Genomic DNA, 23373 nt, shown 5'->3' on the forward strand with positions numbered 1-23373 from the left:
GAGCAGATGTAGGGCTGCAGATGACAGGAGGGTCGCGCCTCCTCGCAACGCTCTGGCTCTGAGAGAACCTCCCGACAGAAGCAGAGGACATAGCTGATTCCGAGGTGGAAGATGCCGGTTCGCAAGAGGTTTGTAACGCGTTGCACGTGCCTGTGGTCGAGAGGGGCAGATTCTGGTTCAAGAAGCCGCTTCTAGTCCTCTGTTCCTCGTATAGTCCGCTTCAGTGTGTTTATCAGAAGCGATGCTGGAAAATGAGGTAACCGATTTAAAGAATAAAATACCCAAGATATTTTGGAGAACCTATATCCCTCCAATCTGTAGAAACCTGCGAGCAACACGTTTGTTCCTCCTCGGTAGTTACACCGCGTGCTTCGTGTTTTGCCACTAACCATTTTGGACTCTGTCTGTGTTTGATTGCAGAGTGGTAGTGTTAGAGAGCAGGCCGACGGAAAACCCGACCGCACACAGCAATCTCTACATCTTGGCTGGACACGAAAATAGTTACTAAGCAACAGTAACCTAACGCAAATAACAGTGAATTTGCCAGACGAGGAATGAAGAAGCATGAGGAAACTCAGTGCAAGCGGGACTGTGACTTACTGTTTCTTTTCTTGACACTTCAATGATGTTGTTTTAGAGTGGAAATCAATACATTTTTGCAGCTGGGAACAGCTGGTTCTGTCTCTTGCCACTGTGTGGTTGGTTATATCGAGTTTGCTTAATAAAAGCTGAGATAAGTAGCCCTTTACTCATTAGTTATAGGGAAACAGAGCCTTTAAAAACCGTTTTGCAGTAAAGGTGCCATAAACGGTTAAATATTTTACTTCCCTTGGATTTTCCTCATATTCTGTAGATATAGACATAGTGCTGGCTGTTTCCCTGTTTTATACTGAGTCTTATTCTTAATAAAAAAGATTTGTGTAGGAAGTGAAAGTATCTGCAAAGCTTTTTGGTTTTAAATCTGCCATTCAGTATGGCTCTGTATAATAGACTATTTAATCCTTATTTATTAATCTGCTGCTAGAATGGTGTAATGTGTCTAACTTTTAGCAAAGGAAGGTTGCAGAGCAGCTTACAATTTTTTTTTACAATTGTATAAAGATTTGATTATTCTTTTTTCCTGTAGGGATGTAGTGCATTATTGAGGGGTATGTTACGATGTCGGTTGATCTCGTAAAAATGCAGTTTTGTACAACAAAGTATTTTGTATTGATTTTTTTGCCTGCAGAATTGCCATAAAAGGGATTTTCTTATTTACTACTAGATGTAGGGTGTGTGTACACAAAATATAATATTGATATCGGACATGTTGCTACTGGGTGGGTGTGTACAATATACGCGTGTGTGTGCGTGCATGTGCGCATGTGTGTTAAGTTGACCGGCAGTGTGTATTTTTTATATATATATATTTATATATATATAAAAATGTACAAAATATATATGCTTTATTTTCATAAATTAGGGATAAGCCTTGTGGCGTGAAATGGAAATCGTACCTGGTCATCATCCTTAATGAATGAAAGTATCATGTATCAAACTGCCCGTGACGTATAGTTTATTTATACTGTTCCGGAGGGGAGCCTATGGCGATAGCGGAGCTTAGGAGCGTTGCGGTTGGTACAGCCATCCGGCTGTTGTCAGCCAGCCAGCCGTTTGCAAAGGGCTCTTTCCCCAGCTGTGTGGTATAAATAAACATGATAAGAACCAGTATTCTAGAGTAAAGCTTTCGATCACCTTTTCCCTTTCCCTGTTTTGTCACCTGCATTTTTCTTTTCTTTTTATTCCTCCATTAAAGAGTCACATCGGTTCCTTTTGTCTTCCTCATTAATTGCAATTCTCGAGGTACCGTTAAATACAAATATAGACTGACGACAGGATAGCATCTGGTTTTACTACCTCACGTTAACCTGCTAGCTTTGATCTCGGTACACAGTCCAGAGGCAGATGCAGTAGCAGTTCATAAACATCTGAATTGAGGGGTCGTTGAATGAAATGCTACAGCATGCTGCTGCCTGCTCGATTTCTGCGATCTGCTACCCCAGGACAGACAGGTTAGACGCTTCAGGCGTCGTTTTGCTAACGCGGTAAAGGTAAGTGTGTTACCCGGGCTCGGCCTGCCCGCCGGCTCTGCGGGGCCGGGGGGGTTCGATCTTTAACTCGCAACCTGAGGAGCGGGGCGCCGGGTTGTCCGCCGAGGCATCAGGCTACGCGATTCATAATTTAACGTTGACGGAATTAACCCGGCACACGCGGTGACCCGGTAACGCCTGGTCGTTACTAGGTACAGCCGGAGTTTTACGTTGTTCGGAAGGTCTGGAAGGAAAAATAGACTTGCACGTAATTTAGCATTTTATCCACTTAGCGTTGTCATTCAAAACTAATTCTCGTTACTGACTTGATATTTAAACCAAGTCAAGCTTTTCAGTTCTGAAACTGTATCGAAGTTTAATAAACAGTGAGTGTACAGAGAAAACTTAAAAATCGGTTCGCATCGGCTGTAATTGGGTCAGCAGTATTAAACGAGGGACGCGTAATTTTTGTGTTTTAAAGAAGCCGAGTTCTCTAGAACTGAAGTTACTTCTCCGTAGGTAACAGCGAGTGGTGATTACCCCTCAGATGGTGTAACTCCTAGTCTGCACAGGCCTTAAAACGAAAATGCAGGCAAAGTGAAGCACCAGGTGTAGCTGTTGTAGAGCAAAGGCTTTCACTTAATTTACCGCACTCGCTGCAGAAGGTAGCTTTGGCTTCATCTTTGAAAACACTTAAAGAAGATCTCTAAAAGACTAGAGAAATCTGTAAATAAAACATGAATATTTATGGAGAATAACTGGAGTAAATACCTGTTAGGTCATGGCAATGTCATGCAACCATAATGAACTGAAAGTATTTTTCTTTGGATGACATGGATGACTGGTGATTTGCTGAATCATAAAAAACGATCCTAGGAAAGTCCTCGTTTAACCAAACCTTTTTTAGCTGTTAAAGCATTTCTAAGGGCGTATTCTGAAATGCTTTGTCCGGTCTGGTTCTATAGACAGTGGCATTTTTGGCATGATCTGCAAGATGCTGTTTCCTCGTGTAAAACCCTCCCTGGTTACTCTGAGCGGGGTAGAGCACAGCGGGTTTGCGTGATTCATAGTCTCGGCGACTGACGGGTACAGTTTGCATTTGGTAGCCTGTTCCAGTTCGTCCGGTATTGTCGGTATCTCTGTGGTTTTGTGACATTTCAACCAGGGTTGAGAAGGCCTAGCGTGTGGGTTTGGAGTTTATGAAGCAAAAGCTTGCTCACGTCCTCATTGCTCTTTTGACAGGTATCAAAGTATTAGTTATTTGATGCACAAGGTTCATGTATTCGACTTGAAAGCCTTAAAACAGGCTCCCAGTGCTCTTTGAAGTACCGTGTTCGAAGAGCAGCCTGTAGATCAGTCTCTTTTGATTTCCTAACCAAATCCATTGCGACTGAAAAAGCTGTAATTGTGATGACGGCTCTTTAGAAGGGAGAGGTACAATGCATCGGTGAGCCGCTGTCTCTCTGAATGAAAAGGACAAGACTGGGGGGCTTTCTGAAATGTACTTTTTACCTTGTTTAGTCATTAGATTGTAACCGAGGCTCTAACTGCACTCCTTCCAGTTGGTGTAACTAGGCTTTGTTCGACCTAAATTTCTGTTGCAGTTCATTTCAGCCTATGCCAAATAAACTGTGCTTTATTTGATACCTGGATGTGGTGTGGTGGACTTGCCGGGAACAATACGTTATCGGACGTAGCTTGAAGGGAGCACGCTGGGCTCCGGGTTTTACGGCAGTCGGTGGGAAGGGCCTGATCCAGGGTTGGCCGCTCTTCTCCGTCCTGCGGCCTGCCTGGGAGCCACAGGACGCCTCCCGCGTACGGCGGATCGACGGGGGAAAGGGAAATCGGAATAGCAGTGGCAACTGCTTTCTAGCTTTGTGCCACCCAGCACCAGAGAGGAAGGTGGCCGGTGGGCTCTAAAGGAGGGTTGCTTAGAAAAAGAGAACGTGCACTGGACGCTCCACCCGGGACACAGCAGGATCTGGAGCGGTTTATACAAGCCTTGCTCTCGCACGTTGGCCGTCTGCGTGCTGCAAGTGGTTCAGCCCTCGGTCCGTCTGGACGCTGGATCTCCAGGGGCGTGCTGAGGCAGAGAGAAAGGGGGGTTTGTGAATGTGCCTTCGGACAACGCCATCGCCAGTAAACAAACCGATACAGGTAAACGCTCCTCCTCCGCGGAAGGTTGTTCCCGCTGTGGGTGAATCTCAGCATCACCCTCTGTGTCCGTGCCAGCACTGGAAGCGATGCCCGCGCCCGGTTCTCCCCAGTACACAGCCCCCTCACCCCGAGCAGGCACCGAGGCCTCCAGGCCCCGGGAACGGCCTCCCTTGCTCCCCGCCGCTGCCGGCTGCAGAGGGCCCCGGGCGCCGGAGGAAAGGGCTGTGGGTGCCGGTGGGAGCCTGCCGAGCTCGGGGGAGGCCGTGCCCTCTCCCTCCCACCCTGCGGGGAAACGGAGGGAAAACCAGGGACCCCCGCGGCAAAGCGGAGCGCTGGAGAGGGGGAAAGACAAAACGAAGCCCGGGGGGAGGCGCGGGTGGGGGCGGGCGGCTCGGCGCCCCCGGGGTGCGTGTGGCCCCGTCGGCGGCCGTGGGGAGCCCGTCCTTCACCGGGGGCCGCCCCGGCTGCTTCTGGGGTCCCCGGGGGCGGCTCCTCCTCCGCCGCCCCGGCGACGGACGCCTGGCAAAGGCCGTCCCCCGCCGGGGAGACCCCCCCCGCCCCGAGGGCCCGCCCCGGCCCCGCCGCAGCCGCGGCGCTCCGAGGCGAGGGAGCAGCGGCGGGGCGGCCCCGCCGCCGGCCGGCCCGGCGCCATGGAGCGGTACGAAAAGCTGGGCAAGGTCGGGGAGGGCTCCTACGGCGTCGTCTTCAAGTGCCGCAACAAGGACACGGGTCAGATCGTGGCCATTAAGAAGTTCCTGGAGTCCGAGGAGGACCCGGTGATCAGGAAGATCGCCCTGCGGGAGATCCGCATGCTGAAGGTGGGCGGTGGGCGGCGGGCGGGCCCCGGCCCCGCTGGCTCTCCGCTCCCCGCCCTCCGCCCGCCGCCTCGGGGGCGCCAGGGGCGGGTGGGCTCCACCGGCGCCGCTCCCTCCCGGCCCGGCTGCTGTGGGGCGCCGGCGGGCTGTGCCCCGCCATGGCGAGCCCGGTGCCGCGGGCAGGGAGCCTGGGGAGCCCTGAGGGAGCTGCCAGGGGAAGGGGCGGGAGGAGACGGGCGTCGTGAGGAGATGGGGCGTCGTGAGGGGAGAAGCGAGGAGACGGGGTGTCGTGAGGAGATGGGGCGTGAGGGGAGCCGTGGGGAGATGGCGTGTCGTGAGGGGAGAAGCGAGGAGATGGGGCGTCGCGGGGAGACAGGGCGTCAGGAGAGGAGAATGGAGGCGATGGGGTGTGAGGCAGCGGTATGAAAAGTGACCGGTTCAGTCAGTTTCCCTGGGAGAAAGCCGGAGCGGGTGGAAGAAGTCCCTTTGGGCAGGGATGGACAGGCCTTGGGATGGAGGCGATCCTCCGCAGCACAGGCTGTCACACATCAAAGCTGGTGTAGGTGGGAGCTGAGACCTGGCAAAGAGCAAGCTGCGGGGCGCCTGTAGGTTCCCCCTGCATTGGTGGTGGAGGAGCATCAACAAAGTCATGGCTGGGCCCTTTAGAGAGGGGGCTGGCACCATGTGTAACGGGCCGGCTGGCAGCAGCCCCCTCTGCGTCCAGGAGGTTCCCCCAGAGCCAAGGACCGCTGGAGCTGGTGTAAAGCACGTGAGCCAAAAGCGCTCCTAGACGGCACAAGGTGGGGGACAGCCACGGGACGCAGCTCTCCTGGCTCCCTGCTTTATAACCTGCCCCAGCTCCTCCTTCAGACGCCCTTTCCGAGCCCCGGGGATCCACGCCGTCAGAGCCTGATGTGCAGGCGGGACTGAGCCGTGCACCGAGTGCCGGGGGCTGCGTAGGCTCAGGGGCATTCGCACGTGGAAGCGACCGCAGAGCCGGCACCTGTGAACCACGGCAGCACCTTGTCTTTGCTGGTTCTTTCTTGACTGCTGTGTGAGAGCTCATCCTCGCATAGAAGCGGGTCGCTCATTCAGCCTCTGTGTTTATTTCCTTGATAAAAATAGGAATAGTCGCGCCCCAGGTCCATCAAGCATGCAGAAATGAGGAGAAACCCGGGAGAAAGAGGGAGGGGATGGGATAAGGTTTCCTTTCACACAGCTTCTGGGCAAAGTTTCTCGAGCCAGAGGTTGTACCCAGTGCTTCATGCTTAGCAGACACCCACAGACTGTTGGGAGTTTGTCCCATCTCTTTTCGAACCAGTGTATCCATTTGGTCTCCATAGTATCCTGAGGCAGTGAGTGCCACGACTTTAGCAATGCGTTGTGTGAAAAATATTTCCTTTTATTTGTTATAAACTTGCTGCTGGGTGATGGCGTACGCCACCCGCAGTTGTGTGTTAACAAGAAGCGGGAGAGTTGCTCCCTTTTCACTCTCTCCGGGGTACTCATGATTTTATACACCTCCATCATCTCCCCATCGTCAGCTTTCTCTTTTCCGTGCAGAAGAGCCATAGCTTTAAAACATTGAACCGATTAAAGAACCGTATTAACAGCATATTGGCTTATTATAAATTTTAAAATAATGACTTCCAATAGGACTCCTTTTTACAAGAAACGTGCCATTCAGACCAGACGCGACGCATTCTTGTAGACAATCCGTGGTTTAGGACTTTGGAGTTAGCAAAACCCTACAGAAATCTGCAGAGAAAGATGTTCCATTTTATTTAAAGCTTCTTTCCCCAAGTTCATAGTCCCTCGGTCTCTTATTGTTCACGGGCTTCGCTGCCTGTCGGTGTTTGTGTAGCAGCAGTCGAGCCTCATTGTGCTCAGCCTTCCTTCCCGTGAACCTGCCTTCGTTTGCTTGCTGGGAACCAAATAACTTTCAGATTTGCAATTCTGTGCAAAATTTCAGCAGGTTGTGGTATTTCTGATACTTCCTTTCCCCAAATCTCTTTTGTGCTATCAGCTTGTCTTTTATTGAGTATTTATGTATAAATAAGTGTTGTAAATGTTATTGGCAAAGGAATAGGAAAGCCTGATTCTCTCCCCGCTGCAGAAAGAGGCAGAATAAGCCTGGATGCCATCCTAGAAGAGCCATCATCTAGGGAAAAAACATTTATTTTTCAGTTAGATTTTGGGGAGAAGCAGCCTAAGTTTTTCTCCTGTCTGACGCAGATGACATGTAGCTGTATCATTTTAGTAAACGATGCTGGAGATGCATTAAGATTTAAAGGGTATTAAAGATCTGAAAAGGAAAATAATCATTGCAGAAGTCACTTGTAACGCAGGTGGTAAAAGCATCGCCCTTAGGGGTGCAAAGCCGACACCACTGCAGCTAGCCACGGCGGGGTCTGTGTCAGGGCGCTGTTGATTTTAGCAAGTGCAGACCTGCTTGACTCTCTTTTCAACTTTTTCTCTGTAAATAGTAACAGTTTGTTTGTTTGTTGAGGTATTTCCTGGCTTAGGCAAGAACTAAGTGTTTGTCGAAGATGTAGTGGGGTTGTGTTTCATCAGTAAAAAACGTAGGGCCTGATAAATTATTATTCTGCAGAGTAAATACCTTGTAGACAAAGGGCTTTATATGGCCAGGAGCCATGGGAGGTGGGATGGGAGAGCGGGGCGGTATGCAGAGCCTTGAAACACTCTGCGTGATCCCGATTCCATAGGAAAGGCTGGCAATAGATGGAAACAGAGCGAGTCTCTGTGTGAAGCCCACCCGTGGCTGTGGAAACCCCAGGCCTGCTGTTTCCAGAAGGGTGGTGTCTCCCCAACCTTCGTGTGGAGGCTGGCACAGTTCTTAGCTCTGACATTGCAAAGATGAGAGAAAAACGCAACGCAAGGCTGTGTTCATATACAAAACAGAAAATACTCGCTATCATCTCAGCACGGGAGCATTTATAACTCTGGGGGAAAGCCCATGCAGGACATCTGGCCTGTACGCAGAAGGCGACGCGTGGCCTTGTCACCCAAGCAGGGGGCAGGGAGGGGAAGCCCATCCCACACCAGCTGGCCACCGGCAGCATTGATAGCCTTAGAAACTGCCCTCTGAAACGCCGCGCCGCCAGACTGGGACGTCGTTAGGGTCGCTGGCAGATTTACGGTGGCTTTGTGTGCACGTCTGTGTGCACAAGAGACGTTGGCCCAGTGAACCTGACCGCCTGGAGCGCCCCCGACCGTGGAGAATGGCTGTGAGCAAGGGGCGGGGAGATGCCATGGCAGGACTGCTCCCAGGGGACCCTCTCCAGGCCTCGCACGGGCAGGTTAACCCATTCTTGTGTGTGCAAGAGCTTGTTCACACAGCTGTGTCCCCTCGCAGCGTCCCTGACTCAGCTAGACCTCGTGCTTCCAAGCCCCAGCTCACTCTCTCCAGAAGCCCCGGCTCCATGCACCCGCGAGGATGGCCAGGACAGACTGCCGGGCACGGCCTCTCCTGTGAAAGTCGCTCCTGAAGGCTGACTGGTACAACCAGCCTGCCACTGCCAGAGCTTTTCCAGAGATCTCAATCGATTTTAGTCGATTTTAACTTTCTTCTTGCTTTACAGTCAGTTGGCAGTTATTTCGTCCTTACCCGTCTCTGAAAGTGGAATCTAAGCACTGCAGAGATTGTCTCATCTGCCTCCTTCCCGCTGGCAGCCTCGGCCGTGCCCAGCAGTTTGTCCATGCTGGCAGGCAGGTCTGCTAAGAGCAGCAGAGAAGTCGGGCGCCTGTTACCCAGCATAGTTGCCGGAGGCGCAGCTTGCTCTCAGGTATCTCTGTTATCGCTGATCTCCCAGAACATAATACGCCGACACACCGAGTGCATGGAAAGGGAAGGATCCACTTTGCGCAGTCTAGCGGGAGCTGCTTGACTGGTGAGGGAAGGGGCCGTACCAGAGCCACGGCAGCTGTCTGGATTTTGTGGTGGCGTCTGAACTGGTAGACTGGGCTTTGCCTAATGTGCACAGGGCAAGTAGGTACTTTGCTCGATGTGGATATGCTTAACGGGATGGGTGGCATGGTATGCACACAATTCCTGGGAGAATCGCTGTCACTGCTGGGATTTTAGCAGTCTTGCAGGCTGTTCTCTGTTTCTAATCATCTTTTGCAAAGTGGATAAGGAAATGACGAGAATGGAGATGCTACTAGATAAATACCAAGCTTGAGAGGTGTTACAGGCCTCTTCCTTTGTGGTTTAATACTTTTCATTAGCAGCCCTGCCATGGGAACTGAGGGTGTGCAGAGAAAATCTGTCCGTTATACGAGGTCAGGAGACATGGCCAGGGCAGAGAGGGTTACGCTGACAGTTAGCCCCTGCTGACACTGTCGGGTGCCTTGTGCTAGGCAGGGAGGGTGCTTGGCGTACAGGTACTCACCGTGCAGGACTGAGGAGGTGGTCAGAAGATCTTGGTTGTAACCTAAGCTTGATCCAGACGAGTACGAAGGTCTTTGATGCTGGCAGATGGTTTACATGGCGTGGGCAGGATTGAAGGAACAAGACACGTATGTGGTGAGAGATGCTCTTTAGAAAGATCAGCTCCTTGCTGCCAGTTTGCAGGGCTGGAATAGCCACAACGCACACTAACGGGGACCCTGTGTGTTGGCAGATGGGCTCAGTATAGTTTGGGTTCGGTGTAATGTCCCCCAGAGGCAGTGACTCCCTGGAAGGTCTCTCTTTACAAGGAGCTTTTACAGTGACATGCTTGAATAAAGTTGCATTTTGCAAAGGGGCCCACAGTGTGCCCGTTGGAGCACCGAAATGGCCCCTGCCATGTCCCTCCCACTCGTGACGGGCTGGCAATGAGGTATGGTAGGGGTCTTCTACTGACCTGCTCCTTTATTCAAGCTCACTGGTTAACCCCAGGGTTCAAGTCCTGGATTTCAGTGATCCTTCACCTTGGGGTTCACTGGCTGCTTCCCCACACAGCTGCATTCCTCAGTTGAGGCCCCTTACAGTTTTCTCTGGTCTTGACTCTCCGCTTCCTTCTCCTTTGCAGGCTTTTCCAGGAGGCTTAGAGGCACATTAGAAGATGGAGTTAGCGTAACTCCTAGGCAATGCCCTTTCCAGCCTCCTTGCTTAGAAATGTGTTTGTTCTAAAGCCTCGGTCAGGCAAAGCCCTCGTGGATACGGGCCCTGCACGCAGAGGGGATGGTGCCATGAGTCATCTGAAAAGAAATAGCATTCCTGAGTTGGGTCTGGCTTTTCTTTGTTTTCTTTTCTGAACACTGTGTTGTGCCCCTTGGCTCAAGCCCTCTCCCGGCCCTCCCCCAAAATGTGGGCAAAAGAATAGGAAATGAGAAGCTCCAGTGGTGTCCAGCCTCACCTCGTGCAAGGTGCATTCGAATAACCCTGCTGTGCTCAGGCTTCACGTGTGGTAAGAAGCTGTCTGAGCTCCCCAGGAGAGGAAGCCCTGGTACGAGCGCGTGAAGTGGATTGAGAGGATGAGGAAGAAGCAGCAATAAAAATTCTCCTAATTAACCCGTCCAGATTCTGACAATAAGCTGGTGAAGCTGAGACCGTGTCCTTTACTCCTGTTTATCGGAGGAGGTCTTGGTTTCTCCTAAATGTGTATTTGCCTGCTACAGGCTCTTACCGTGTGTGATTTCCCAAGCTGTTCTCCAGGGAGAGCTGCTTTTCATTGTGGTGCAGTCAGGGGCCGGATGCGTACAATGAAAAGCGCTGCCGGAATAGCTGTGGGCACCGTGATGAATTCTTTATCTATGAGCATCTTTTCTAAGAGGGATTCACTGAAGCCAGGCTGACTTGCGGCCCACGGTCATTTCCTAAAATAACTACACCACAGGCTGAGCTGTAGCTGAGCTGCTTCTTCACGTTGTGTTGTGCTTGTATAAAAGGTTTCAGCTTAAGGAATTGAGACCCTTGTGGACAAAAGCAGTCCCCCCACCTTTACCTCACTCCCCCCTGCAGTACCTAACCAGTCCATCCACCGTGTGTTACAGCAACTGAAACACCCCAACCTGGTGAACCTGCTGGAAGTGTTCCGGAGGAAGCGGAAGCTGCATCTCGTCTTCGAATACTGCGACCACACAGTTCTCCACGAGCTGGACAAGCACCCCCGGGGGTGAGTGGCCTGTCTCTCACTGGGAGCTTTGAGCAGAGGAGTCAGGGGGTGTCTATGTTGTTGCTGCTCTGCAGTTTTCAGAGGAATTTCATTAATTACCGGAGAGGTTTCTCAGCCCAGTGCCCAGGACTTGCTCTGTTACTGTGGTTTAGCAATGACGTCCACAAGAATTGCGTGTGAGCCTGGGTGCGCTCCTGCACAGTGCTGCTCACCAAGGAGACCGGAGCGCTGAGCCTGAGCGTTTGGGTGATTTTGGCTGGCTCGGCAGTGGCAAACCCGAGTGGCCTGGGAGCATGTGGTGTCTCGCTGCGAAGAGGTTAGGGCTGCTGGGGGCATGCAGGGCAGTGGTGGAGTCCCCATCCCTGGAGGTATTTAAAAGCCAGGGAGATGTGGTGCTTAGGGCCATGGTTTAGTGGTGGGCTTGGCAGTGCTGGGGTAACGGCTGGACTCGATGATCTTAAGGGTCTTTTCCAACCTAAACAATTCTGTGATTCTGTGATTCTATGCCGCCCTCCCTGCTGCTCCCCAGGTGTGTCGCACACCACTGTGGGAGGCTGTGCAAACCCAGGCTGTGGGCACCGGGGCAGTGTCGCTGAGCACCCAAATATACAGTCCGTAACGATGTCACTGATGACCTGCATGGCAGACCAGTGACTTCTAGCCGTGCTGCTGCGCTAAGGGGTGTGTTGGTTGGCAGGAGTTACCAGGAGCTGTGCCTGCACCTCTCTGCACAGCCTCCATGAGCTCCCACGTCAGATACCCTCTTCTTTAAACAGGCGCTTGCACAAAGCGTGAGCTACACGGGCAGAAGGAACGTTCTCCAGGACAGGGTTTGTTCTTTTGACACATTATAAATGGCACTCCCACTAAATACATTGTCCCTAATTATTCACAGTGACTCGGTGCTGTGGACATGCTAAGCAAAAGTTCATAAATCATTTTACAGGCCTGGAGCTAAATGAATTGCCTGCGGGAGACTAATTGGGGGTTGAGTAAACAGGAGCCTGTTATTCTCTTTCTCCCTGATGTGGAGCTCTAGAAGGAGAATGGAGCACGCTGATAGCAAACGGCTTTGTGAGCTGGTGAGCAGCTTTCACCCCAGTTTGAACCTGTTCACCTGGAATCTGAAGAGAGGATGGATAACCCTCTTTGAAGAAAATACTTCACATTTGCTTTCTATTCATCAGAACAACTCCAGTGTGAAGGGACATGTAACGCCTGGTTGCATACTTTGCTTTTGATCTTTGCTATGGCAGATGGTCAAGTCTTTTGTGGTCAGGATTACGATGGGTGGGCACACGCCTCTTTGCACCATGTTTCCAGGTCATTTGACCAGCCTCATCCCCTTGTCAGGCTGTCAGTGCAGCACTCTCATCATTCTAGGATGTTTCTGCAAGGAGACTCCAGCACTGCAGCAGCAGTGTCAGCACAAGGCCTTGGCTGACAGCCACGGAAGTTGAAGAACTGTTCCTCAGTAACCGAAAGAGAGGAGAGGAGGCTGGATCTTTAACAGAGGTTTTCTTTCTCTGAAGTGTTTGCCAGCCGTTGGAGGGAAGGAGAGGAGATGCAAACCAAAGTAGAGCTTTATACTCTTGTGGGACCATCCTTCCCCGTCCCATTTTGGTCACCTCTCTACTCTGGACAATCAATGACATGACAGCATTGCAAGTCAGAGCATGCATCTGTACCACGGATACTCCACCACCTCCAACTCCCTGAGCAGTTGCAGAGGCAGAAATGCCTGCAAGGAGGCATTGCCAGGAAGCGTGGATACTAAGCACAGCCACAAAACAGGATTTGACATGGACTTGCATGCACTGATGTGTGGTCACCAGCTGGCAGGCCTCATGCGGGCGGTGACTGAGTGGTACCAGACCCTCTGGCGTGCTCATAGCTGCCATAAATCCTTGTATCTTGTTGCACTGACTGGATTTGGAAGTGGTGTTGATGTTCCCTTTGATGCTCCTGCGATGCTTGAATGCTAACCTTGCGGGAGAGCATTGCTTTCTGCAGGGAGGTGCCAGCAGAGCTCAGCCTCAGCTCTGAAACAAAGGGGTACAGTCTCCACCATCAGCAGCCCAGCCTGACTGGGTCCCTGCAGTGGAAGATCAACGAACTGAGGGTTATTAGGTATTTCTTGTAACTTATTTATAGCAAGAAAATGCACCTAGTGTTTTTTCTTTGAGTTTTCTGACTTGGTGCCTGGTGGTTTTGCTCAGAGATCCCTGTACAACGTTAGCACTCAAAGGCCTCCTCTTCCTTTTTCCTGTAATAGCTAAGTTATTTTTAATGGCCAAAATAAAAATGTGCTTTTTTAAAACAGGGTGCCGGAGCATCTAGTGAAGAGCATAACCTGGCAGACCCTCCAAGCCGTGAACTTCTGCCATAAACACAATGTAAGTCCCCTGAACAGCACTAACGCTTGCCGTAACATGGCTCTGGAGGAGAAGGAGATTCTGTTGCCATTTTCCTGATTACAGAGCTTTCATGGGATGAAGCCAGATGAAATTTCCAGTTTTCAACAGGAAACATATATCTAAAATATTAGTGTATACCCGCAACAGTTGCATTTACTGTCACATAGGTCCCTTGCGTTTGCTGTCAAGGAACGATTTGCACAAATGACCTTAGACAAGCTTCCGGGCTAAACGGGAATATATCTTCGTATGTTCCCTGCGCCGTGCAGTGGAACTGATGTTTAGAAAACTGGCTTAACATCTAATCAGCTGAGACCAGAGCAAACTGCTACTGATTTCCCAGAAAGTCCTTCTGATGACAGTCGTAGGCATTGAATCATGTTACCAGTTAAAAGGTTTCAAAAATTAGACACAGTAAACCGGTTTTACAACCCCTCCTCTGCTTTCTGGAGGGAAATGTGCATGGCAAATATTTTGTAGAAAGCAGTGGGGACACTTTAAGAAGCAGGGAAGGAAAGGAGCCTTTTGGAGAAGTTCTTTAGGCAAACTTAGCTGTAATTGTCTTTGTTTTTGTTTATCTGCCAATATTTGAGATTTAAGAGTCAGGCAGGCGATCGCTCTGGAATGGGTGTTTTGTCTTTGCTGGGAGAATTATGTCCAGTTGAGCCACAGGAACTTGGCCGTAGGTCTGTCCTGCTTCCAGGGTTTGTTGTTTTTCTTCTTTTTTTCTGTTCCCCCACTCAATCTGAAAGATTTAATGGAGTTTTAAAGCCGAGGGAACAATGAGATGCTGCAGTCTGACCTGCTGTAGGTCACAGGTAATGAGGTTTCATGGAACTGCCCTTTTTGGAACTCCATGACACTGGTTTAACAAGCAGCATTTCAGTCCTCAGGAGGACAGACGATAATTTACCACCAGCTTAGCTAGGAAAAGTCCGAGGTGTTTGTGCTGAGGTGATGGTAGGGGAGGGACAACGTGAGGTAGACCCTGGTGGTTTCAGTAGAGCACACGATTCACACACAGGCAGAAGAAATGAAGGTCCCTGCTAGTTTGATCAGCGGAAACTCTCAAGCCCAAATTCAATTGTTGTGAACCTTCAGCAGGCAAGGTGACTTCTCAAGAATCAGAGAACTGCTGATGTTGGAAGAGACCTCTCGAGATCATCTAGTCCAGCCCTCCCACTCGGGCTGGGTCAGCTAGACCAGGCTGCTCAGAAACTTTTCCAGTCAGGGTTTGAGTATCTCCAAGGATGGAGGTTCCACAGACTCTCTGGGCAACCTGTTCAGGTGTTTGGCCACCCTCACAGTAAAAAAAAAAAAAAAAATTGCTTACGTTTAAATGGAATTTCCTGTGTGTTCAATTTGTGCCTGTTGCCTCTTGTCCTTTCACTGGACACCACTGAGGAAAGCCTGGCTCTGTGGTCTTTACTTCTTCCCGTCAGGTATTTATACACATTGGTAAGATCCCCCCTGAGCCTTCTCTTCTCCAGGCTGGATGATGGTCCCAGCTCCCTCATCCTCTCCTCGGATGTCAGATACCCCAATCCCTTAATCGTGTCAGTGGCCCTTCACTGGAGTCACTCCAGTATGCCCACATCTTCCTTCTACTGAGGATCCCAAAGCTGGACACAGAACTCTGGATGTGTCTCACCTGTGCTGAGCAGAGGGAATACCAGGCGTGCTCTGGCATCTACAAGGATAGATAAAGTCCCACATCTAAACCACAGCCTTCCTCTCATCTGTGAGCTTTGCCAGCAAAATCATTTGCTTCTCTATCAGATTATCAGTAAATACAGTTCGTGGACTTTGTCCAAGAACTGATCCCAGAGGGCCTACGCACCTCTCATTAGGATCTCCCCACATGTTTGTAAAACCAAGTCCCTTAGTAGGAGGGTGTTACACACAGCTGTGTCAAGTGAGTTGCATTTGCAGAGAGCCAGGTTAACAATCCTTGCTCTGCAAACCTCGCTCCTCCTGCTAGCAGATTCCCAGCTGCTGCTGGGAGCTGACTCAGGGTTGTCCAAGTGATGCAGAGCTATGCTGCTGAAGCTGGGAGCCTGCCCAGTGTCTCATCCCAAAGGTGGGGTATAGGCGGGGTGATTGTCCTGCCCAGCAGGACCTGGCTTTAGCTGCTAAGAAATCCTTTCATCTTCCTTTCAGCAGGAATGATTGCCTGGCACAATGTGCGAGGGGCATGTGGCTGAATTAAGAGGTTCTTTATCTGAAGGACAGGTTAAATACTTGCTTCTGACTTTGTTTTTTTCTGTTTCCAGTGCATCCACCGAGATGTAAAGCCAGAAAACATCCTGATAACAAAGCACGCGGTCATCAAACTTTGTGACTTTGGATTTGCTCGCATACTGAGTGAGTGCCGCCTTGCTACTTAGACGGATCGTTAACACATGAAAGCTCAAATGAAGTGTAGGATCAGGCTTCCAGCCACCAGTAAAGACTCAGTTGTCTTTGTCTGATGCATTCTGTATAAAGGCTGGCGTGTTTTCACAGGGAAGCTCTGCTAAAGGCTGGGTAGAGATCCCCAAACCAGCTGAAAGGGAGCTAGCCCAGACACCGCGATGCCAAGTGCCTCTGTAAACAAACTGGGTCTGAGCTCCCTGCTGGTGCAGCTGAACTGCTGGTGGTGCTGGTGCTGGTAGATGGAAGTCGGCCGTGGGCATCTTGGAGCTGCCCAGCCGTTGCTTGTGTAATGCTGGAGGCACAGCTGGAGTTCCCTGGCAGGAGGAGCCCCTCTGGCAGAAGGCACTGTCTCTGCAAACGATGGCTTCACATTTTCCTTTGTAAATAAACCCCCTAATCTGTTTTTTTTTAGCTCTCGTTCAGACAAATCACGTGGGCTTTGAGAACTGACCACTGGCTGGTGCAGGGCCCTGCTGTGGAGCTCTGTATATTTTCATCTGGAGAAAAATATGGTCTTGATTTTTGCCAAATCTTAAGTGTTTCCAAAGTTGGGTTCTGCTAGTGGCCAGTGACTCATCCTGTTCTGTAGCTATTCCCTGCCCAGGAGGTGCCCCAACATGTGTAACAACTGATGGCGGCTCATCTGCAGCGTTCTGATCCCACGTTCCCGTTTGTTTCTCTCCTTCCTGACCCCCACCTAGCTGGCCCCAGTGATTATTACACAGACTACGTGGCTACCAGGTGGTACCGCTCTCCGGAGTTACTGGTGGGAGACACCCAGTACGGCCCTCCCGTGGACGTGTGGGCGATAGGCTGCGTCTTCGCAGAGCTGCTCTCCGGGGTCCCCCTGTGGCCTGGCAAGTCCGACGTCGACCAGCTGTACCTGATCCGCAGAACCCTGGGTAAGCGAGCCCCCGTCTTCCCGATGCCTTTGGCAGGGCTAGAGCTTGCCCAGGAGAAGTTTCCTCTGTGGAGGGAATCGGGATTAACCAGGAGGTGAATTTACCCAGTGGATCTCTGCCTTTGGTAGGCGCTGGCTTTATTTGAGGTGTTACTGTCTTTGAAAGGGAGCTGGGTTTTCCTGGCGTGACTTACACAGGCACATCTTGTAGGAGATTGTGGAGTTGGAGTAACAGATGCTGCTTCGCATCCTGGCAGGATTTGGGGAAATGAAGTTGGCGTCCACGTGGGTGGTGGCTGTTCTTCAGAAAAAGGTCCGTGGGATGGAGTTGGTTTCAGCCTGTGTGAGCCAGCAGTGCCAGGCTGCGGCTAAGAGGCTGACAATGGACAGGGCTGCAGAGGCAGGAGCATTGCCTGCAAACCGCCCGAAACGGTTCTTCCACTCTCTTTAGCAGTGGTGACCTCTGGCAAGCTGGGTCTGGTGCTGGGCAGTTTAAGAAAGGTGCGGGATGTGTTAGGTGACCACCGGATGCCCCTCCTGGCCCTTTGGGGTGGCTCAGTGACTACCGGGGTGTGGCGAGCACAGGGCCAGCCCCGCAGGAGGCAGAGAATCACCTGCCTCTGCTGCCGTCCTTTCCACGTTTTCAGCTGTCGCCACACAGACAGAAAAATGAGATGCCCGTGTCAGAAAGGGCCAGGAATGTTTTGCATAAAGGTTTGAAAGATCCAGGTATTTTTCAGGGTTTGGTACCAGCTGTTGGTCCTTGCTTCTAGATAACGAATAGTTGGCTTTAGTTCATCACAGCTTTGGAGGGCTCGCAAACATTGCAGGTGCCTGTTGATGGCTGTGTGCTGGGGAAAGAGAGTGCGAACGTTGAAGTTTGACCGTTCCACCTGTTTGTCTTTATCCACCAAGGAATTTTAGGAGCCACTCTGGATTTGGAAAAGAGGTTACATAAAAGAGCCATTATCCATGTAACACTTCAATTAATCCAGTCTCATTGGTTCTATTTGATGTTGGTGGGTAACATCTGATTTCTTGAGTGGAAAGGAACAAACCCCCACTTTTAATGGAACTCTGTTGGAATGAACTGAGAATTGTAATTTTTACTGAGTAGTTTATAAAACTATAAAGGTGACTGACGGCTTTAAACAGATAAGCTCCTTAGCTAGAAAAATAGTTCAACGTCAATTGCTTCAGCCTCCAGAATACATTTAGGCCAGCGTTTGGTAAGTTATCATTTATTTTTAGTGATAGGGTATCAGCCAGAAGAAATTCCCTTTTGATCCAGGTGATGGGCTGAGGCAGTGTTTAGAGAGAAGCTCCTTGGGCCAAGCTGTGTAATTATGGTGGTTTGCCTGTGGTACTGGCTCTTGTGTTACGGATTTGATTTTAACATTTTGCTTGTCCTGAGCCGCTCTGAGCTTCAAAAAAGGGCCGTGAAGCTGCAGTGGGGAAAAGCTACAGCACGTTCCTGTTGGTGCTGCATTTCAGCTCTTTTCTATACACCATCCCTAGGAGCGTACAAAAAGAATTTCACCCAATATGAGTTAAGTTTTAATGAAGCTGGAACACTTGTGGTTAGCCTGTCCCCTTCCAGCAGTCGGAGACGACACGACTGTTTTTGCAGACAGGCTGCCTCTTGGGAACCCTTGTCCTTGGAAAATGCTGAAACACAGCACTGGTGCGGAGAGCAGGCCAGCAGAGCCCTGCTCGCCCTCCCTCCGACACAGCGCACCACCAGAGCGTGCCCACGCTGCCCTGCGGCCACCTCCAAACCAAACAGCGGCTCCTGCCAGTTACTCCTCAGAGCCCTGGGCTGGCCCGTCGCCTCTGAGCTGAGCAGGGGAGCGAGCTGCTGACCTGCTCTTGCTTAACACTTTGGGAAGGATCCCTGGCTGAAGCTCAGTGCTGTGGCATGCCTGGAGTTTCAGATCCTGGTAGGTGTTTGCACAGCACCCTCTAGCTATGATCTGAGACGCGTTCCCCCGCTCACCGGCACACAAATCGCGAGTTCGGCCGGCGCGCGGTGGAGGTACAGGTGCTGGCACAGAGCAGACGTGTTTGTGCAACTTAGTGCCTTGCCCACCTCATTCCTGCTGTTCTACCAGGCGTCTTTTTGCTAGTGGAAATCCAAGTCTGCAGTTACCCAAATCACGCAGTGACAGGATCCAGGCATTTGGCAGGGGGGGATATATAGGAAGATGTATTTTTCCAGGCCCCCGGCTATAGTGGCCACAGTTCATAAAAGCCCCTCTGCTGCACAGCAGAGGACTTCAGAGCCCAGAAGAGGCACAGCAGCTGAGTACTCCTGCTCCAAAAACTGCTCCCACCAGCTGAATTTCTTGGAGCTATGTACAGCACGAGGCCCGGGGCGGTTGTGCGTGCGGGCAGCCGGCGCTGCGTGGCCCTGCCTCTCATCCAGCGCAGTCCCACGGCTGGGGGATCGCTGATGTCCTAGGTGGACGTTAGTTTTCACAAAAGAACACGTCATCGGCTCGCTTGATGGTACTCCGTCTCTTTAGACGCTCTCTCCGATGGTGTCAGCCTTGTTAGAGGATATAAGCTAGTTCAGTGCAGGCACTGTGAAAACAGCAAATTAATCTTTGCTTTTTTTATTCTTGGTGAAAGGGGATCTTATTCCCAGGCACCAGCAAGTGTTCAGCACCAACCAGTTCTTCAGCGGGGTGAGAATTCCAGACCCGGAGAGTGTGGTAAGAGTCCCCTCCAGACGCGCTTCCCCTGAGCCTGGCGCTAACCACCGATCTATCTATCTGCAGCGCTAAGGAGATGCGGACAGAGAAATGTTCCTGCTTCTTTTTACCCAGAGTACACGCGCTGTCCGCTTTGGAAGTACGGCAGGCAAAGCCTCGCTTGCTCAGCCTGACCAGCCCTTTGCCGCGCAGAATTTTTTCCCTACCCAAGAGCTTTGCCCTCTACTTGCCGACGTGCACTAGACTAGTATTTGGAGGTGGCTGAACCCCCCTCCTGACGCTTTAACTGATGCCCTGTGTAAAAGCAGTCAAACAAATGCTTACTCTCCACCCCTTCTCCCTGCTCCTGGCGGGACGGCAGCCAGCCTCCCCATCCCCAGTAACGCCAGGCAGCTCCCCTCTAAGCACGTGAAGCGACCGATGCATTGTGTGAGGTACAGGGCACGTTGCTATGGAAAGCTGGTTCTCTGTGTCCTGATGAATGAAAGTCTTGCTAATATGAATACACTTTTTTTTTTTTCCCCTCCAGGAGCCGTTGGAAATGAAATTCCCTAATATTTCGTACTCTGCTTTAGCTCTCATGAAGGTAAGAAATGACAGCCGGTGGAGGAGCACTGCACTGAGCCTTAGCAACTGCAGTCTGTTTTGCTTATCAGCTCCTAAACGGTTTGAGTTGGCTACTGAATTATCAGAGACTGATTGAAAAACAGAGCTGGAGGGGATTTGGAGAGGACTTTTAATCCACTCCTCTCTAATCCACTCATCTTTACCACGGAGGTGGAAAACATTATTCCCTTACTAAGATGCAGGGAATGGAAACTGGGAGGCTGGAGACATCGCAGAGAAGGTGCAGCTGTGGATAGCGCTGGCTGCGCCAAACGCTGGAACCAGACAGCTCGTGCCGTAGCGGATTCCCCTGTTCAATAAAGTTGTTCTTTCCAAATGCAAGTTACCGGCTTAACTGTTTTTTGAGGCTTGATGGTTTGCTACACCATCCAGTTGTAACTGTCCCTCTAGCTGCAATTTCTGTTTCTGCCTTGTGGCAGTTGTTCAGTATTAGCTGCTTCGCCAGCTTCATGCTGACTCTGAAAAGCCGCTCTTAGAATCCATTAAAAATAAAAGATTAACACGTGTGTCTGTGCGAATACTCGCTGGCTGCGGGGAGCAGCTGGAATTGCGTGGACCTGTTTAACGAGTGTTCTGTGTGATCCTTTACTTCATCTTTTCCAAGGGTTGTCTTCGTATGGAACCTGCGGAGAGGCAGACGTGTGAGCAGCTGCTGCAGCATCCCTATTTTGACAGCATTAGGGAGGCAGCGGATCTGGGGAAAGAACATGACAAAACGGCTCGGAAACCAGCCAGGCTGCCTCGGAAGCACGTGCCAAGGGTAACATTTTCATAGTAGGACTTCATGTGCTGTGCCTAAGGAGGGGACTGGTTCTCTTTGCCTCCCAGGAGGTGGGCTCACGCTGGCAGCTGACGGTGAGAGAGAGCCGCTGCATTGACCGGTCGTAATTTTAGCCCGAGGAGAAAAGGAACCTCCTGGCTAGAGAGTAACTCGGTACAGACCGAGTTCTGCAGCGCAGCTCCATTGAGGCACTGGGGATAAGTAGCACGGCGATGTGAAAAATCGGGTTTATCCAGGAATGTGCACTCCTGACAGAGTACAGCGGGATAGCTGGACAAACTGGACGGGCTTGTGTGGCTGGTTCAGTCTGGAGTTCCCTGGGATCTCTTTGCTGCTTTTGATTCCCAAATTATGGAGATGGCACAAATGCCCAGTTCCGTTTGTAACTGCCGATGGGCTGTGAGCCCTCACTCGCTTCCAGGCGTTACCCAACGCGCTGGGAGTTTCTGGAGCTGGAGCTGCCAAGCAGGTCTCTCCCTGCTGCTTCAGTCTTCCCAGCCTCCCGCCCACGCCTCCGAATCCAGCCCCAGGACCAGCATCAGTCCATGGTTCCTTCTTCCTCTCCGCCGCCTTCCCCGTGACAGCTCTAACGCTGAACTGGTAGCGTGCAGGGAAGTTGGCGGTGAAGGCTGGGGAACTGCTACAGCGTATAAATTCCTGGATCAAACTGATTCGCCTCTTCCGTGTCTATGACAGAGGGTATAACAGTAATAGTTTTCTTGCCCTGGGTGACTGGAAGAAATACCTCTAACGAGCTGTTCTGGTTGCAGTCCAGTTGTAGAACACCAGATCCATGACTCTCAGTTTGAAAAGTGCAGGAGTAGAGTATGAATAGTTCTATAGCTTACATTCCTTTTTGAAACATGCAGTGCATGCTTTGTTCTCCTTTCAAACAAATACACGATGTGACTTTTCCTTCAGTTGCAGCTCCTGCCTCAGTTAACCAGTGGCAACGTTCTGCCAGCGTTGGACAGCAAGAAGCACTGCTGCAAAACCAGGAGATCGGACTACCACTTCCCTAACATCTAACCGGAGGGCAGATTAAAAACTATTTATTGTTCAAAGTTCAAGTCATTTAGAATTTATAAAAGGAGGCTACGTGGTGGAAAACTAAATGAATACATCTTAGGACATCTACAAAAGCGGTCTGCAAGGTAACGTACTCTGGGTCACTAATGGAAGGCAAGTGATGCACAGAGCGAGCTCCAGGCTCACGTTGAGCAGTGGTCTGTGTAGGAAAACGCATTTGTTTTGCTTTAATTCGTGACTGTTTACTGGTTTGTGATTGTATACTGGTTTGTGATGGTATACTGGTTCAGGATTACTGCAACCCGGTGTTTACAGCGTGAATTTAAAGACTCCATTGCCTATCCATCGCCTGTATTTCAGACCTGGCAGAAGAACCGCAGCCTTGCCAAATACATTGGAGTCCCACTGTGTCAGAGCAGCAATTCTGCGTTAACTGGGGCTGGCACTGGTCCCGCAGGGAACTGTAAACCCGTGGCCGGTGCGAGCGGAGGACAGACGTGTGTGTGTTTGCGAAGAGAGGCTGCCCGACGGCGCCGGTTAGGAGCCGGCTGCGGTAGCACCGCTGCAGCGGTACAGCCGTCCTACGTACTGCGTTTATCGAGCACAAAGGCTTAAAAGTCCTGGTACTGACTGGGACTTGATGGAAGCTCAGCAGGCGCCGTCTCCAGGAGGGGAACAGAAACGACAGAACCTCTTGTTCCCTTAGTCTTTTCAGAGCTTCTCCTGCCTCTTTCTTCCTTGCTTTACGAGGTTGTTTTTATTTGCTGTTTCTGTCAATAGTGAAGTCGCTTGCCTGTAGCGTCACAGAAGTTTTTATCAACAATAATTCATGAATATCATTTATAACACGGGCCAGACACAGGCGGGAATTCTACCTAAGCCTACGTATTAGAATGATTCTTGGGTTTTGTGTAATCTCCGGATGTAACACTGTTGATTTTGAATAAATGGAGCTTGTTTTTCCAATTTACTGGATGTGTTTTCCTGTACGAAGTTTTACTACTGGGCAAGGAATAGCCCCTTTCTCCTTGAAACCTAGAGCAAAAACGTTTCCCTTTCCCAGTACTGTTCTGTGTTCACCAACAGTAAAAGCAATTTCAGTGGGACAGCTGCCATATCCTCACAGACTGTGCCCGCCTACCTTTTATTTCATACTATAATTTAATATATTTTCATCTTGTACGTTGTGTCCGTAGGTAGTTTTGGTTTTCCTGGAGAGTTTTGGTGTTCCGGTATTTTCCGTGTGGACTTCCAGCCATCTCATCCTGCACCGGCGCAAGGCACGCGCTGTCTGTAGGCAGGCGATAGCCCGCACACGGCCCTGGGCCG

The 23373-nt window shown here is 50.8% G+C and overlaps 2 protein-coding genes across 6 annotated transcripts in view; both read left to right on the forward strand.

Moving 5' to 3' along the window:
- Nucleotides 1-3713, forward strand: part of MAP4K5 (mitogen-activated protein kinase kinase kinase kinase 5) — a 72547-nt gene extending 68834 nt beyond the window's left edge. For all 5 annotated transcript variants that reach the window (XM_087746895.1, XM_087746896.1, XM_087746892.1 and 2 more), the window contains one exon: nt 421-3713. In XM_087746895.1, coding sequence (XP_087603021.1) covers nt 421-508 — 88 coding nt within the window. In that variant the 3' untranslated portion in view covers nt 509-3713. The remainder of the gene's footprint in view (nt 1-420) is intronic.
- A 1092-nt stretch (nt 3714-4805) lies between these two features.
- CDKL1 (cyclin dependent kinase like 1) lies at nt 4806-23014 on the forward strand. The gene is made up of 9 exons (XM_087746898.1): nt 4806-5044; nt 11039-11160; nt 13484-13556; nt 15851-15941; nt 16694-16894; nt 19525-19607; nt 20137-20193; nt 20839-20994; nt 21937-23014. Exons 1-9 carry the CDS (start codon nt 4877-4879, stop codon nt 22042-22044), a joined length of 1059 nt encoding a protein of 352 aa, XP_087603024.1. The 5' UTR covers nt 4806-4876; the 3' UTR covers nt 22045-23014.
- The last annotated feature ends 359 nt before the right edge of the window (nt 23015-23373 follow it).

The sequence above is a fragment of the Nipponia nippon genome, unplaced genomic scaffold, assembly GCF_047370975.1.
Source record: "Nipponia nippon isolate SJK-2023a ecotype South Korea unplaced genomic scaffold, ASM4737097v1 scaffold_11, whole genome shotgun sequence".
Lineage (NCBI taxonomy): Eukaryota > Metazoa > Chordata > Aves > Pelecaniformes > Threskiornithidae > Nipponia > Nipponia nippon.

Excerpts from the sequence above, each read along its gene's own strand:
- CDKL1 (XM_087746898.1), top strand. The coding sequence starts at position 4,877 with ATGGAGCGGTACGAAAAGCTGGGCAAGGTCGGGGAGGGCTCCTACGGC. Across the intron at positions 19,608-20,136 it reads TTCCAGACCCGGAGAGTGTG|GAGCCGTTGGAAATGAAATT; the intron begins GTAAGAGTCCCC and ends TTTCCCCTCCAG. Across the intron at positions 20,194-20,838 it reads CTGCTTTAGCTCTCATGAAG|GGTTGTCTTCGTATGGAACC; the intron begins GTAAGAAATGAC and ends ATCTTTTCCAAG.